Source organism: Artibeus jamaicensis, unplaced genomic scaffold (genome assembly GCF_021234435.1).
Source record: "Artibeus jamaicensis isolate MK-2021 breed Jamaican fruit bat unplaced genomic scaffold, CSHL_Jam_final contig_465, whole genome shotgun sequence".
In the NCBI taxonomy this organism is placed as follows: Eukaryota; Metazoa; Chordata; class Mammalia; order Chiroptera; family Phyllostomidae; genus Artibeus; species Artibeus jamaicensis.
In genome coordinates this window covers 32615498-32633113 of record NW_026521843.1, presented here as the reverse complement: position 1 = coordinate 32633113, position 17616 = coordinate 32615498, and the positions used below count along the sequence as shown (strand labels likewise).

Here is a 17616-nt window from a genome sequence, read left to right as displayed (position 1 = left end):
GAAAGTAGTAATTTCATATATTTCAATCTCAGGTGCGATTAGACTAAATGATTTCAGTCTTTGGAGAAATAAATTCTTTATTACCATCTTTCTCCAATTGAAATGCCCTACCCTTAAAACATTTCTAGTTGGTTCATTTTGGCTACATTTTAATCAACTCTGAGAGACTTTTCTAAAATTTTACATACTATCTAATTTATTTAGAAAAAAAAAACCTTAAAATATTCTCCAAATAGACAAAAGCTCTCCCTTCCTTTTTAAATAGCTTTTACTGATTTCTTCAAAACTTTAAAATTAAATTATAAATTATAAAACTATATAAGTATCTTGAGTTTTAGACACTAAAGAAAATGAAAAAATCAAGAGCTCTGAAGAACAGAAAGATTTTTTAATATTTAATGCATTTTCTAGGTTATTAGTTATATGTGCAAAGGTTCTAGTAAATTAAAGATAACATGAATTGGTTTTTATTTTGAAATAAAATTTCAAAGTTTCTTATAGATGAGACTATATGTATAGTTGGCTGGTCAGTTTTAAATTTTATGAACCATTTCTATTCAGTAATGCAAATCTAATTGGTTAAGTTCTAAATTTAGGACCTCTTTGCACAATATAATTTACTTAGTCATATTTTTGTGCAATGTCCCCTTAATTTAATGACAAAATGTTCTTTTTTCCCAGAGCTGCTAAATGAGTTTGTTTTGGACTAATCTGAGATTCTAAGTATAGATGAGTAAATTCATAAGCATTTGAAAGTTTAAGAAATTTTTCTGTAATAAAATGGTTATTAAGAAAACTATAAATCTAGCATATGTTAGACACTTCTCTCAGATAAAAGGGTATTTGTGTCCTCAGTAGAAGTTTACCTGATCTGCACCTTAATATTGGAGAACCAAGGACACATGGTGGAGTATTCTCATCTGGTACCACACAGGGAAAGGATGTCACCTATTCCTTTGAAAAGTCACATCTGAGTACTGGCACATCCATGTAACCAGTAGAAGGGTGATAAGTTGGATAGATAGGTTTGGATGTATTTACATCTATTCTCCCAACTTCAAGCGCTTTCCTGATCTACTGTCTAACATATGATGACTTCAGACTCTTAGAAAGGAAGCTATACTGAACTGAATCAGCTTTCTTTGGAGAATTATGTGGTAGTGATTGAACATGGATAGAAAGGTACATGGTAACACCCTGTTTGATGCTAATTGTCAGTTTCATATCAGAAAGTGTTTATTTCTCACTAAACACTAAAACTTTATAAGTGACATGAGCACACACAATGTAGATTGTGATTATCACAATTCTTACATCAATGTTAAATTCAGTGTTCTTTTCTGAAGTCCAGCCATTGAAATGAATATAGAAATATTAACTCTCATATTAGATGTAGGGAAGAATTAAGGCTACAAAAGCAAAGCAAAATCTTCTTAACGCTTCTCATAAAAAGAAAATTTGAAATTTTAAACAGTATAGTTTATGTGAATCATATATATATGCACACATATATATTTAGTAGGTTGACTAATAACTATTAATTTCTATCCATTCCATTGAACAGCTAAAGCCCTGTATGAGTAAATCAGCCATATAATTAGCCTGCCTTTCTTCCTTTCCTCCCTTTCTCCACTAACAAGATAGAGCATTTTGAATTATATACCACATACTTTGTAACAGAACTGCCACCTGTGTAAAGCAGAAACACAGTCTCCAGCTTATAAAAGTACTATTCTAAAAGTTCTTCGAATAAAAAATATGAAACCCTTACCCAAGTTCCCTATGGCAACAACACTGTATAAGGGGAGGTAAACCTCTCAAACCACTTCATGAAGGACTCATTAATTCTATAACCTACTTGAATCATGGTATTGGACCAAAAGTCCAATATTGCCTGTCATGTTTCTAGGGAAATGTTGTTTATAGTTCCAACTGTGGTGTCAGGAACATCTCTTCTGCTGCAAGCTGATTTAGAGCGACCACTCCTCTCACTCTGGAGCAGTAAAGAAAGAGGGGAAAATTAGCTACTTTATTTGGTTCTCCTTATAGTCTAGGACTGGGATTCAGCAGGCTGGATGGAAGTGTCATTTGAGTGGATTGAAATTCAATGTCTGAGTCCACCTGTTGAAAAACACATTCGAAACTAGCCAGATTCTTTTTTCCTTAGTTCCTTTTCTGTTGAACGTCCTCATGGTTCTGGCCTGCAGTTCTCCTCCTTCAGCTAACTGCTGTACAAATCCACAGTCTCAGTGAGTCCTCTATTTCCCAGGCCTTGAAGCCTTCCCAGACTACTGAGATTTTCCAAAGGCTTTCACTACTAACACCAAACAAAAAATAGAACTAAACTCCATCTTTTGCCACCTTGAGAACCAGACTGCTATGCTGGCATTTACTCTCCAAAATGAGGAATAATGTCTTGAAAAGTAGTATGAGGAGTGGAAAGTCAAGGATAGACTAGGCTAGCAAGCCTTCTGTGGATGAAGAAAGGAGGAAATAGAATCTTAGTTTGCATTCCTCCTGCTGGCTGATAGTACCACCACCAGTTTTGCTACTTTGTGCCCTGCCCTGGAGGGCATGGATCTGGGTGGGGGGCCACCTGCTTTAATGACATTTTTGATGAGGAGAGGGCTCTTTGATTGAAAAGAAAATGAAGGGAACCAGTCACAGGCAACTAGCAGAGAAGGAAGAAAATCAGAGAAGAGCAGGAAAACCCAGTTGGTGACAAACTTCTTTTGGCATATAGAACTGTCCTTGCAATCTTATTGGCTGAGGGCAAAAGGAAAAAAGTTTGTGGAGATGCTCTTTAGAAGTGATTTAAAAGCACACAGCTCGACAGCCTGCAGCTTTTCTTCACGTCAGCACCACTATCATATATAGAGCATGCTTCATATTCTGGTGCTAATTCTCATTTTGTGAAAGAAACGCCTCTAATCCAAAAGAAAAATAAAATTTAAGGTAATTTTTCCTGGGTTCGTATTCATTATTTTCACACTCCAAAGAAAAAAAATGAGTGTGATCTTTTTAGGTGTCATGATCGTTATAGTAAAGTTGATTATTAAGGTACTTACTTCAAGCAGCATTTAGGGCAGCAGAATTAAGAAGCCAGGGTTTCCTGCAAACCAAGAGCTTTTCCCTAAGTTGCCAATGTCTACAGGTAAGGTTGGGCGGACTGCTTTCTCTACTACACGAAAGCCCAATACACTGCTTTACACACTGGAGGATGCCGATTTCAGTACCCCTCTCTGTGGCTGCTAAAATCCAAAATAGTTCTGATTGCATAGGATACAGAGAGAGAGCAAAAGTTGAAGTGTTCAGAAAAAATTCTTGTTTTTAAACAGGATATTGTTTGTTTAGTCCCAATGCCAAGTAGAAAGGAAAGATAAGAGGAAAACTACCTGGACAAAGATTGTAAACACTAGAGCTACCACCACTTACATAACTGCATCCAAATTCTGGAGTAATATGGGATCATCTTTAGGTTAAGAGATTTTAAATTAACTAAAACTTAGAAATGGATACCAAAGGGATCGAATAAAATGAAAAAAAAAAAAAGTAAAGAGCGTTTTTTTTTTATTCTAGGATTGAATCTGGAAATACATTGGAAACACAGGGCAAGGCTGTTTCAAGCCAGTTTTCTTCTTTAATTATTTTTATAGGAATTAATACATTACCCTTTGATTTACCCTAGTACTTTGATTTTTTACAGGTCTCAGTCTCCTTGGACCATTTTCCCCTGAAATTGTCAAGTTAGGATTTGTTTACACATTAAACAAGATTTTGATGTGCATAGAAAGAGTCCCATTAGTCAACCTGGTTTTCCTTATGAATAAGATCTCAGAAAAATTCAGGAAGGCGGGGTGGGGTCAGGGGCACCTGCTGTGGCTCTTTGCCTTAGTTAACAGTGAAATGAGAATTTACTTTTGGAGAGCAAATCAAGGACCTTGATTTTGTTAGCACAATTTATTTTTCTAATATCCTACTCAGCAAATTTTTAAAATTGACGTGAAGCATGGGACGGTTTTATTTTGTTGGTTTGTTTCTCATTTTTCTTTTCCTGTTAGACTTTCATGCAGCACTTTTACCAAAAGCTCTGTCTGGGATTTTATTATTCACAGCCGTATATGCTAGTTTTTTGCTTACAAAAATCAAATAGTGCTACAGTAATTCATAGGCCTTCCTGGCACTCGACTTCCTTTTAAACTGTCTGATTTTGTTATTTCTCTGTGTATTAAATAATATTACTAAAATATTCATCTTAAATATAGAATAGAATTTCCAAGGACAATTAACATAAAACCAAAGTGTATCTTAGATATTGAAAGAACCTGGATCTTTGTATGATTTCCCATATAAAGCAATGAAACAAAACTTTAATATTTGTGTCCATGTCATGTTTGAGCTGCCATTGATAAGTAACAAATCCAGCTTAATCCTTTATTTGGTGGATTGCAAACCAGATGCACACAATAAATGACTCTCATATACCAAATATTTCAATTATTTTAAAAATTTCCTTTAAAATCAACTTTGGCAAACCAAGTACTTTGTACAGGTGTTATTGTCCACATTTATCCACTAGCTATTTTCTATTATATATTAATACCACATGAGGAAATGTGCCTGTCTTAATAGTACAGTTTCCAGCTAATATAATTTAAATAAAATTGATGATTTTTAATTCATTAATATCTTCAACCATTAAAAAAGTTACTTGTTAAACCTTGTGAAGTGATTCACCTATAGCTGTATTTCTCTCATTTTTATTCTGCTATTGTTTTGTTCTTTAAAAACACTACTGATAAAGGACCACTTGAAAAACTATAGCTAATTAGAAGAAATTTATGAATGAGACTGGGGCTTTATCAACATGAATATTCTTTACTGGAAAAATTCTGATTAGTATTGAAACCTCGCTCTTACCCTAGTGCCATGAAACAGCTTCCCCTTACGTTTCCTACCTGGGTACCAAGCCCTGTGTGTCAGAGAGTAGTTGAATTGTCTCGTGCATATCAACAGTCTAAATCCCCTTCACTTACATTGATGAAATGCAAATCTGATTAGATATATGCATGTTTGTGTGTATACATATATATACACACACATGGAAATGTGTTTAAATATGTAAATATTTTATAGATATTTGGAAATACAAGAGAAGGTTTACCAAATATTGTCATTATCTTAACTCTACTCATAGTCACACCCTGAACAAAAAGTACAAAGTGAACAGATCTTGATAAAACATGCCTAATGCACATTTCCAAATGGACTTCCCTTGCGATAATTGCTTTCTCTACTTAACATTTTAAAAGTTAGCATTTTAATGATTACAGTAAACTATCATCATTTGTAATAAAATATGAGCCCTTTAAGTCACTCAGTTAGACTGTAGATTTTCATTGTGCATTTATATTGTGGTTCTTTAAGGGAAGAAATTGGAATATTAGAAATACTTAAAGGCCATGATAGAAAATGGATTTACATTTTTGATAGAACTGGAATATCTTTAGGTGAGACTTCATGGCTATTTTTCTTTCATCCAAGTCCAAATAAGAATTTAGAAATAGAATCTTTAAGAATGGTATAAAAAAGCTTTAAAAATTATTGCCTAGAAAAACCATGCCAGCAACATGTAAGAATGTTTGCTTTACACAGGGCAGTGGAAGACTTTAAAACTCCTTGCTCAGGACATACCAGTATCACTGAAATTTAGTGTCACTTTTTTTTAAATGCTGCCAGTGGGAGAGAACCTACCTCCCTTGATTTGTTTCCCCCCCGGAATGGTAGCGATGGAGCACTGCATGCTGTGTTCGGTGCCTTGCATGAGGAAGACATGCAAGGCCAGGTCCAGTCTGCATGCTGCTTAATGAATGTTTTTCCTTTTCTCTCCCTCCTTGTCCTGTGCTTTCAGAAGACAACAATGTAGAAGGTGGGTGCTGTTTACTTTTTCTGCTTCCAACTCTCATTTGCCTTTTATTTCTTAGCATTAATAGAGTACATCTCGAATTTAGACGGTAAGTTAACAAACTTTTTTTACTGAGCTTTTGTCGATTTCTGGATTATGTATGATTTTTTCATATAGAACACATGTACTTTCTACCCCAACACCCCCAAGTCTATGAAATTTCTCCAGTCTTAATTTCAAACCTTGATGGACTTCAGCATCCCGTATGAACCTTAGAATACTTATTTCAGTGTTCTGTATGGAAAAGTAATATAATCCTTTTTTTTTTTATTTTAAATGAGAGAGTATTTGCAGTTTCAGGACACAGTGCATGATTCTCCTTTTTTTCTTCATTTAAATTATTTCTTTGCTTTTGGAATTCTTTACTATTACATTATCTCAAGCCCATTGTTTTAGTTTTAAATGTTTTGATTTATAAAACCAGAATAAAGTACTGACTGTAAATAAGAGGCATACATTTAGATTAAAAAATAAGTCTTTGGCCAGTGGAATGAAAGCATACAGTACTCCATTGTGATTAATGGTAAGTATATTCATAATATGCTGTGTCTATTAAATAAGCCTATAGTATTTATTCAAGTTTTTAAAAAATTATCTCTCAGAGAATTTTGAGAAAGGTATACATTTTATTCTAAAGAATCCAACAAACTAAACATATTTCAATATATATTTAAAGAACTTAAATGTCTTGATGTGTCAAACAAATCCCTTCATGATAAAAATGCAGAAAGAGCTAGGTAGAGCAAAGAATTATGGAAGGAAAGATGATGTTCTATCCAATTATATAAGTATATCACTAACAGATTTGCTTAATTCATTTACCAGTATTTATATGTCAGAATCAAGCATTTGGCATGTTTTATTTTGCTGCAATATTTTAAATCAAAATCATTCTGTAAAAATAATATATATTTCTACAGAATGACAACTTTCTTAGGAAAAAAGTCCTCATCAAAGGTTACAGATAAATAGTAGAGTTACTAAGATTTGATGTTTCAAATAAAGAACAATTCATGTCATTATACGCTGATCACTAGCAAGGTTAGGTTATTGTTTGTGATTCATTCATGGACAATATAGTTGTTTACTTGTTGAATGTATCTGTTTTATTATTTAAGTAAAATGGATTAAAACTTCAAAATAAATCATCAGTGATTACTTTTTCCAGTGTTGGCTCTGCATGAGGCTTCTGTTTTTCTATACTATAAATTTAATAGCATGTGAGTATGCATTTGATCAAGATGATATTTCCCTGCAGGTCTGACATTTTTCAAAATCAGTCTCATTTATATTGTGCATGTTAGTTAAGATTGAAAGTGGTTTTAAGTATAGTTTCAACCTCTTTCGCATTTCCTTAATCATACTGTAAAGATTCACATTTTGGTTCTTTTCTCTTTAAATTCAGTTGCATTCCAATGAGCTTTCAAAATGGCCTAATAAGCATGAATGCCTCTCTCCTCAAACACAGTCATCCCATGAAAAATTCTGATAAGATTTTCAGAGTCTAGGCTATAAACTATTGCAATAAAGTTTATTCAGTCATAATTTAACATCCCTATTTATAATGCTACTTTGGCAATATAGTCGAGTTTCCTTAGAAGTGGGAAATCTAGCATGAGGAGTGTGAATGCTTTTGAAATACCGTCCTTACCAAGGTGGTATTAAAAACCATTGGAGATGTCTGGTGTATTTTGCAAAAGTTCGATCTGATACAGAGATAGTTCCCTGATTTAGTCTACAAAATGTTATAAACTGTTATTAGGAAATATGTATGGTAGTTTTAAGAGTGAAATTAAATGAAAAATGGAATCATTTGGACAGATAAGCAACTATTACTAAGCATATAAAAATAGCACAAATCACCAACAGATCATAAACATTTTAATCCGCCAGTGTGATTATTTTTTTTATTTATTAAAATCACTTAGAAAATACAAAAAGAGGCTGAATTACAGAAACCTCAAAGTAGTATGTTTAATAATTTTTGTATTGTGATTATATGATGATTTATAATTTATCTATATTTATCTATAAAATTTTAAGAAAATAATACTGATCATTTTAATACTGATGCAAGTAATGCATAATGTTATGTATCTTAAATAAAGACTAAAATATATTTGAAATAACACTGAGAAATGAAATATGAATTTTGTTAAAATTGTATGAATACTATATTGCTCTAACATCTTCCCATATTTTTGAAATATACATGGATTTAGTAGTAGTTTTATTATTGAACTTTGAATAAAAACTAGGAATTATGCCTTTCAGTAAAAAGTATAAAATCAGTTCAAAGAAATCAGTTGTACTCTTTAGAAAAAGAGCAATCTTCACTCTAAAGTTAATTGTCAAGAGAGAATAAATAATTTAAATAAATAAAAGGGATTCAATATTATTTCAGAAAACTTCCTTGATGGAATTGTTTTGTCTCTCTCTTTATATATATAATATATACTCACATTAACTCATAGTTTAGTATTTAAGTTATGTTTAAAGAAAATAATAACTAATTTTGTTCTCCATGGAAAATTACTTGAGCCTATTGAAATCTAATTCATCATTCCTTAAAAAACATTCTTCTATAGTGAATTCTAACCTTACAACTGCATGTCTAATGGTCTTTTGTGTATTTGAACAAGCTTAGTCAGTTGCTACATGTGTCAGACCAGGAGACATTTCTGCATTATCATTTCAGTGTGACTAAGGACTTTTTTTCTCATTTAATTATGAAACTTCTCATTTTTTGATGAGGGGAAAAAGATCAGACCCAGCCCATATTTCAAGTATTCCTTTGAATTTTTAAAAATATATAATTTCATACTGAACCGTGGCAAGCCCTATGGGGGCAGTGTTTAAAACGGATGAAGGGCAGATGTAATATTGAGGGATTGATTGGATTTTGAGTCATGTACTGAAGCTCCTTATCGTTCCAACTGCTACTAGTAGAAATACACAGTGCAGCATATGCTGGTGTCTACGCTGTAGTTCTCACTCTTTGCCCCAAAGCATTCCAACCAGGGGTTGAAAGAATGCTTTTTGATTTGCCTCTGAGAAACAGACATGTCTCATAGGAAACAAGATGTCTGTCACTGAACATTTTTGTCACCTTGACAACCCTGCCTCCCCATGCTCCCATGTTTATTGCTGACTGTGCTCTTGTTTCCCTTCAAGGTCTGGCGCACCTGATGATGGGCGACCAAGGTATGGGCTCTGTTCCTTTTCCACTCCGCTTTCAGTGTGTTCTTGTTTTGTAGCTGCTTTCACACCATCACTGCAAAGGATGGGGAAATGCTTGCAAATTATCTGGCTGCAAATTAAATACATGACTTTCATTCACATTTTTTTTCATGTGTTTCTCTCCCCTTTGTTGGTGTGATTTTTGGTCTGCTCTTTTGGCTTTTGTTTTTGTTCATTCTTTGCATTATAATGTGTGAAAATAAATGAGACATAAGGACTTGTGATTTAAATTTTTCATATGTTTATCAGTATATGCAGTTAAGCATAGTTATAGTAAAGAAAAACTGAGAACCATCAAAAATTAGTTTATGACAGAGGATACCCAGTTTAACCTAGTGTATCAAAAAAGAGTCCATTTTTCATCCATGCATGGCAGTTTGGGAACATGCAGACATCTTTGGCTTCTGGCTTCTAGAATGCTGAGTATAGCGTTCCACGGAATCAATACTTCTTTTACCTGTGTCATTGTGTATCTTTTGTGTGTGTGTGATACCTTAAAGTGAGCATGGGCTTTCCAGTTTTCTTGCATGTATTGCCTTTAAAAAGGGCATATTTCCCAACATGTACTGATTGTATCTCCATTTGCTTTCACACCTTTATTCCTTCTTGTTTAATTTTCAAAAGTAGTACATTTACATATATTCATAATTCTTATTGTTGTTTCTCTCCTCTTTATTCTCTTTGTATGGAACCCCTTTCTTCATGGAACCATTTCATCAAATCAATAGGTAAAAGTAAAGGTACTACACTATTTTATTTCTACCTAATATCATCTGTGTGGAGTGTGTCTAAGTTATGCAAATGTATTTACACCTTTTGGCATTAATAATGGGCACTGGGAGGTAGGTATGAGTGTTAATGACTTTTTTATGAATTTAAGGTAAGAAAAAAATCCATCAAAATGTTTCATTCTTTTTTCCCCTTGCTCATTAGAGTGATTTTTTCCATGTCAGCTGCTTATATAATTAGTGTATTTAAAAATTAGCTGCAGGTTTCTGTGTCAGTTTTGGCAGTATCATTCACTGGTAGTTAAATGATGAGTATAGTCACCATTGCTACATTATCTTCAAACATTTAATTCTGGAGCTCACCTGCCCCAGCTATTCTGCACTGGGATGTAAGTCTAAGCATGCGCAGCATTGGAGTGGTTCTGCTCATTACCTCATTGTCTGCTAGATGTCATACATGCACAATAACTCCATGATAACCTGGAAGAGGCAGGATTGAGAGAGAAATAAAGGAGCAAGACAAGCCTGTTCTTTTCTTTTGTGTGTACTAACTCTGCTTTAAGAACATTGTCGACCAGGTGTATATTCTTGCATCTCTTGGTAAGTCAGGCATGTGCACTCTTTGACAACATTGGTGTCCAATTTAAAAGCATGTATAACTCACCATTTAGAACCATCCACATTGTGTTTAGTGTTTGCAACAAAAGGAGGTAGATGATAGGCAGCTTGGTAAATATGTGTCATAGCCTTTAAATTAAACTTTTTAAACTGTAAGTGAATGTGCCCTTGGTCTCTAGTTTTTGTTTGTTTGTCTGTTTGTCTGCATTTTTTGGTTATTTTAAACACAGGAATGTGTCTTATCCTTGAATTCCCTGAATCCTTCCTATGCTTTGAATCTTACTCTGGTGACTGGGCTTGAAGCCCATGGTCCTGCAGCTTCATGTTTGGCCATCTAGCAGGGAAACACTTCCGCTTAAAGAAGCGTCTGAACATGAGCTGGGCAATAAGTAGGAAATGGTATCAAAGTTTTAAAAGTGTAAAATAGAGCTTTAGAAACAAATATTGCTTGGATACTCTTGAGTTAATAAAAAAGAACATACACTATTGCGGTTTGTTATTTGGTCAACCATTTTTAATAATGTAATTTGATCTCATTTTAAGCCTTCCAGCAACTGTGCAAATGGCAGTATGTATTGCTTCTTTTAAAAATTTTGTGCACCATTTGGGATGATTTTTACCTTTTTTTTTTTAGGACAAAGTGCCACCCATTTTTTTACTAAGTGGGTATTTCTCACAATGTTACTTAGTATAAAATTCAGAATGATATAGCAGAACTATACATTTTATTTTACTGGCTCAATGAAGTACATCTATATGTGTTTGTATCTGTTCCTTGTGTACATCGGTAGGGATGCATGTATGTACACAAACTTTCTAAATATGCACACATATATTTATTATGTTGTGAAAAGGTAATTCTTAAAAATAATGTCCCAATTATACAACCATTTAATTCTACATAAAGAATAATTCATGTTTATGCTAAGTTGGTATTTGTTTTGGTATAATTAATATTGTGTTACTTCATTCAGTTTTACTATTCAGTCTTAGATAGTTTCTGTAGGTATGTGTGTCAAACATATTTTTACTAAAATTTTCATAAAATTTCATTCCTCAGTCAGCACAAAACTACAGAGGGTAGGGATTTTCCTTTTCTTTTACATTCTTCTGTTAATGGGACCAGGATGCTTTTTGATGTGAAATCAAGAAAGAAGATTTAAGATGGACTTGATTATTCTGCAAGTCAGACTGGTCCAACCACATGTTGTTTAATTAGATGTATAGAAATGAAACTGTGATTTGTAAGTCTTTAACTGAAAATTAATTCAGTAAATCTGCATTCTAGATCAAAAATACCATCTTGTCTATGACACGCATCCACATTAAAAGGCGTCATTATAATAGAGAAATGAAAACACGGACGAGTCAGTCAGATGACAGACTGGAAGCACTGTGAGAGTGGGGAAAAGTGATGGGCATTTAAAAAGATAAAAGCCACATAAACCAGGGTCATTCGTCGGTGGATATCCATGCCTTGTGCCATCTGTTGGAGAAGCAACTTTATATTGTAGCTTTCTACATCAGATTAGATCCTAAATGTTAACCTCCCTAGGCTAAAATAACTGATGTGCACTGTAAATTGATGCCACCCAAATCTTTCTATCACAGTATAATCCTGTAGTATTTTTCCTGACACCACATTTCTCTATAGGAGTAGTGCCTTCAGGGTCTCTGGAATGATCATCTCTGGATTAATGTATTTTTTTTAATCCAGAAGCAAAATTGGATTCAGGAACATTATTGTAATTTTAACTTTTTCTATATGGATTTTGAAATATTTTCCAAGTTTCTAAATGTCCAGTGATAAATGAATACATTTCATGTTTTTTAAAAAAGAGAAATACAGTCACTCATCTAAAGAGAACATTTATTCTGATAACCTTCATCATCTTCCTCCCCAGTCTTCTCTGTAGAGATAAACACTGGTACAACCGTGATGGATCCTTACAGAGTCAGTGTGGATCTTTCCATACTTCGTAATTCATTGTTCAGGGTTTGGAAACTTAAAAATCCCTTATCATGTGTACATCACAAAAACAGCTAAGTCACCTGAGGACATGTTAAGAGTCATTGCTATGTTCTCATGGAACTATAGTGAGTAAACTAAACCTTTCCCACTCTTCCCATAGACCGTCTTTGCTCCAAACTGTAGAGATGATTATTTGGATTTGCTTTCATGTGTTATAAACAAAGAACTGTCACCTTTAGGAATAAAGTTTGTTTCAATGATTTATAGCTTTCTTAGAGATAGCTGAAGACAGATATTCTCTAGAATAAACCTTACTTCGGCTGCATGTGGCTACATCGATCCAAATGGCCTTTGTGAGATTGTAGTTGCTTTCTTTTCAGGTATGAATTTGTCACTGGTATTGTTGGGATCCTTGATGATGCTAACTTTATTCTTCCATTTTATTTAGAATTTAAATATATTGATTTACCTGGGAATTTAGTATTTTTCCCATGTATATTTTAGTGGTCACTTTATTCCAACAATTACTTTCTTAAATTATATTTTACTTCAATGGTTGTATGAAAGTAATGAATGACCATTTTTATGAGAAAATGTTAAAGTAAGTTACACTGCAAATCCAGCCATTGTGGATGGTTAATAGCTCAGGTTAATAACTGCCAGTTACCTATTGGTGATTTGATTGGAGGCCTGTATTCTCCTTCCTAGACATTATCATAATTGTAATTACATATTTATATGTATTTATAAATTTATATTTGTATAGGTGATTATAAATTTAATGTCAACTTTTCCTAATAGAATGTAAGCTCTATGCAAGCAGGAGGGTTGTCTTTCTTTTTAGTCATTGTATTTCCAGGAAAATTTTCTAACAGTATCTTGGATGTGCCATTTTCATGACTTAAGCATGTGAGTGGGGAGCACATTGGAAGAGGGAGATGTAAAGAAGGACATAGAAGGTTTGGAGTGGACAAAGTAGAGGGTAGAAAGGAAGAAGACATTTACTCAGATATCTAAAAAGAATTATTGCAACAGGTTACATGGAATCCTCTGTCTCGAAAATTTCTCTTTTTTCCCTATCATATATATCCTTTTCCAAAGTTGCAATATATCCTTTTTGTAAGGCATCACTCTGATACCACTTTAATATGCCTTAGCATACGCACAGCAATGGGTCTGTAAGGGTATAAAGTCAATCATATTTTATGTTTAAGGGTTTCAGAAATTTTAATGTTACTCACTGTCACAGCGGCAAATAATCAAATTTTATTTTCTAACTTACTCTGTTTGTGCAAAAGCAGGTACAGGAATATTACTGCAATTGAGTTCTGCTGGTATACTATCTACTGTGGTATACATGAATTGAGTTCTCTTTTTTTAATCTCACTTTATCAACTGTGATGTATTATTATACCATAAGACATGTGCTTAAATAGGATTCGGGTTACAAACTTTCAAAACAGCCAAAATTTGACTCTCACCCTGTGATGTGATCATATTTGCTAACCCTTGCGTTCATAAATCCTACTGTGTATTTGCAAAATAAATGCCCAGTTGGCTCTTTCAAGTGAACATTCATTGTTGGACTATCCAGGTTTCCTGTGTGAGTAGAAGGCTAAGGTATTACAACTGTCAAACACATGATTACACATTTTATATGTCCCTGAATTGTATTGTATTAGTAAAAATGAAGATCTTCAAATAATTTATAAAAAAACAAAATTAGATATTCTCAAAACTGTGTTAATACCTAGATAAGATTGATTCTGCTACAACTAATTGATAAGCAATGTCGATTATTATATTTTAAAACTTTATCTGCAATGTCATACCACAACTAATATTCTAAAGATAGATTGGATATCATTAATAGTCAGTGAAGAATAAAGCATTTAGTATGTTTTATTAATTTCCTTTTGTTCCCATGTTTTTGTTACCCTCTTTAGCTCTCATGTGGGTGTATAGATGACGTGTCTGTGAAGTACCAGTCACTAAGTGACTAGTGACTTCCAGTCACTAACATCATGATGTATGTTCATTTTATAGCTTTTAAATACACTTGTGGTAGTTTCTGATGAGCTAATTTTGAAAATATGTTTATCTTCTTCTGTATGGCTTCTTAAATCATATTTCCTCATTTAGATTCATACTATTAAATTTTTAGAAGCATTTGTGAATGTTGACAGAGTCTTACTGTATTAAAATGCCCGTGTTTGGTGCATATGGAACCTAAGAAATAACATTTTGAATTATCTCTCACGATTAGCCACTGGATGATCTTCATTAGCAGCCACGGACCATGGAAAGACCAGAATACCATCATATAGAATCAGATATTAAATATGTACTTCATCAGTATGATATGCAGAGAAGGTTCTGTGACTATTAGAAATGGTATTTACTTTGCAGTTCTTTAGTCTCTCTGCCCATTGGTTCTGAGTACATTCAACAAAATTTTCTTGAAGAGTAAATATATGTTATCTGTTGCTGTGATTTAGTCAATTTTGTCATATTTATTACAAATAAAAGCCTCAGCTCCTTTGTACCTCTGTTCTCTTGGTTCTGTGATGAGAAGTTTTCCATGTATTTATACTCTATGAAAAATGATGGCACTGCATAGCTGATAAACCGAACAAAGATTTTATTAGACCATAATAGATTAATTTATCCTCAGAGAGAGTGCAAAAAAGGCTCTCCACAGCCTATCAGTTTAAAGAATGAGGTCATACAAGTAATCATCTATGTGAATTACTGAAATAAATTATAATTAGCAAGAAACTTAAATTTTTGCATACTGGTGTTTTTGAGGATTATTTCTTTTCCTAAGGAAATTATTTTATTTTTCCAAAACAATGATTTTATCTTATTTATACATTTTAAAATATAAATTTAAATGCGAATTTAAGCTTTTTTATAAACCAGCATGAACACTCTTAGTCTGGTAAGAGGGTGTTTCTTATGTAGGCCAGTGATTTTAGAGAACAATGCAATTTCCCAGAGTGCTTAGCTCACATACTGAAGAAGTTTGAATCTTTAATTAGAACTACAGAACTGCTGATTAGGGAAGAACATTACAAATTATCTAAAAAAAAAAAACCCAGAAACTGTTGACAGTTTGAAAGATAAGGTTTGATGGAGAATATTGCCCATTATATAATAGAAAGAAAGCATTGTGGATCCTTTGATCAGAAATAACTGATATTGAATAACCAACTTCAAGGAGACTTTAAAGACTTTTGTCCTCTTAATATACCAATAATTATAAAACAGGGCCTCATCCTTATTCTTACAAAATAAATTTAGAGGTAGTATGAAGGAAACCACCTGTAAAGTGTTACATTAGGATGCTTTTGCTTTTCATTTTTAAGACTTTCATTGTAGGGGAGTAAAATTCCACCCTTTAACAGAGAAATGGTATAGTGTTGGGGCCAGTACTGTGGTGAATACTGACACAAGAAAGCATAAAAGGGTGATTCTACTCAATCAAAATTATCTGGCTGTTTCTGTAACTTTGCAATAACATTTCTCTTGCACATGGTGATGACACTGCAGGGGACTTGGCTCCCCTTTGAACAAATGGAGGAGGTTGTTGGCTGAGAACTGCTTTCTAGATTCAGGTTTGCAGGCTGGTGGGTACAAGGAGGTAAATGTTATCTCATGGACCGGAAGTACCATCCAGAGAAAAGTTTTTATTTTTTCATGTAATGGTTTTTTCTCACTAATGACATAGAGTGATATATGAGTTGAACTTGTACTAATCACTTAGTCACCTGGAGACCAGATTTTCAAGGAAAAGCTAATTAGGGAGTTCTCTTTTTAGATAGCTATCTTTCCTGGAAAAAGAACGTATAATTACCGTTTTTTGACCATAAGATGCACCTACGTGCATTTTAGAGGAGAAAAACAAGAGTAAAAAAATTTTGAAGCAAAAATGTAAAATATTTAATAACATAAGTAACATAATATTTTACCAATGTAAATGTAAAGCTACATTCAGAGTATAAGACGCACCCCCTTTCCTCACAAATTTTTGGGGGTGTGTCTTATAGTCCAAAAATAGGTACAGAGAATAAGTAGCATAGATGGTAGGTAGAAAATAAACACTGGGAGGGCAAGAACAGAATGGGATATGTAATGTAGAAGCTAAAGAACTTATGACACATGGACATGAACTAAAGAGGGGGAATGTGGGTGGGAGGGGGTGTGCAAGGTGGAGGGAGTGAAGGGGGGAATGGGACACCTAATAGCATAATCAATAAAACATATTAAAAATAGTACCTTGAGATGCTTAAATAATTGACTAATTACTCTTACCTCCTTCAAGATTTGAGCCTTTGGTACCTTCTCAAAAGAATTTTCCTGACCATTGCATTTAAAATTACAATTTGCACCTCTCCTGAACTCTCAGATCCCAGTCTAGTTTTTCTTCCATAACAGGTATCCTTTTTTAAAATACTTACATTTTTATTTAATTTGTTTACTGTTTATTCCCTGTCTTTCTCCTACCAGAAAACGAGGGGGCAGGGATCTCTACCCTGCCCTGATGTATCTCACGAGCCCCTGAACTGTGGCTGAAACAGTTGGTGGTCAGTAACTCTTTTGTACTGACTAACTGACTGGCCAAATAAGTGTATAAAATTTCTGTTTATTTGTTTATTTATTTATTTATTTTTAAAAAGATTTTATTTATTTATCTTTAGAGGGGAAGGGAAGGAGAGAGGAAAAGAAACATCAATGTATGGTTGCCTTTTGTGCGCCCCCTAAAATTTCCTTTTAGAGTTTACTTTGGTTATTATTTTTTCTCATCATACACTAATTTTCAAGTTTCTCTTTTTGCATCAAGGCAACTCTTCTTATGAAGGACAAGCAAATAAAATCAAACTAAATGCATCTCCTTGAACTGGGAGTGAGGAGGACTCAGACTTGACTTTCTTGAACTTCCTTCTTCCCTGTCCTATTTAGGTGGTCTCAGAGAATTTGGAAGGGTTTTGGAAACCAGGCCAACCATGGACGATGGTCAAGCCTTTCATCTAAAATTCCTCTAATATCCCGTCACAGGAGGATGTCTTTAAGGGGACAGTAATTCATCTTGG

General features: G+C 33.7%; 1 protein-coding gene across 22 annotated transcripts in view; it reads left to right on the top strand.

Annotated features, from left to right (window-relative positions):
* Window positions 1-17616, top strand: part of NRXN1 (neurexin 1) — a 1104034-nt gene that overhangs the window by 107638 nt on the left and 978780 nt on the right. For 14 of the 22 annotated variants that reach the window (XM_053667086.1, XM_053667087.1, XM_037161200.2 and 11 more), the window contains exons 3-4: window positions 5912-5929; window positions 9140-9169. The exons of 5 other annotated variants lie outside the window; for them this stretch is intronic. In XM_053667086.1, coding sequence (XP_053523061.1) covers window positions 5912-5929; window positions 9140-9169 — 48 coding nt within the window. The remainder of the gene's footprint in view (window positions 1-5911; window positions 5930-9139; window positions 9170-17616) is intronic. 3 more of the 22 variants (XM_037161203.2, XM_037161189.2, XM_037161212.2) reach the window with 1 other exon arrangement.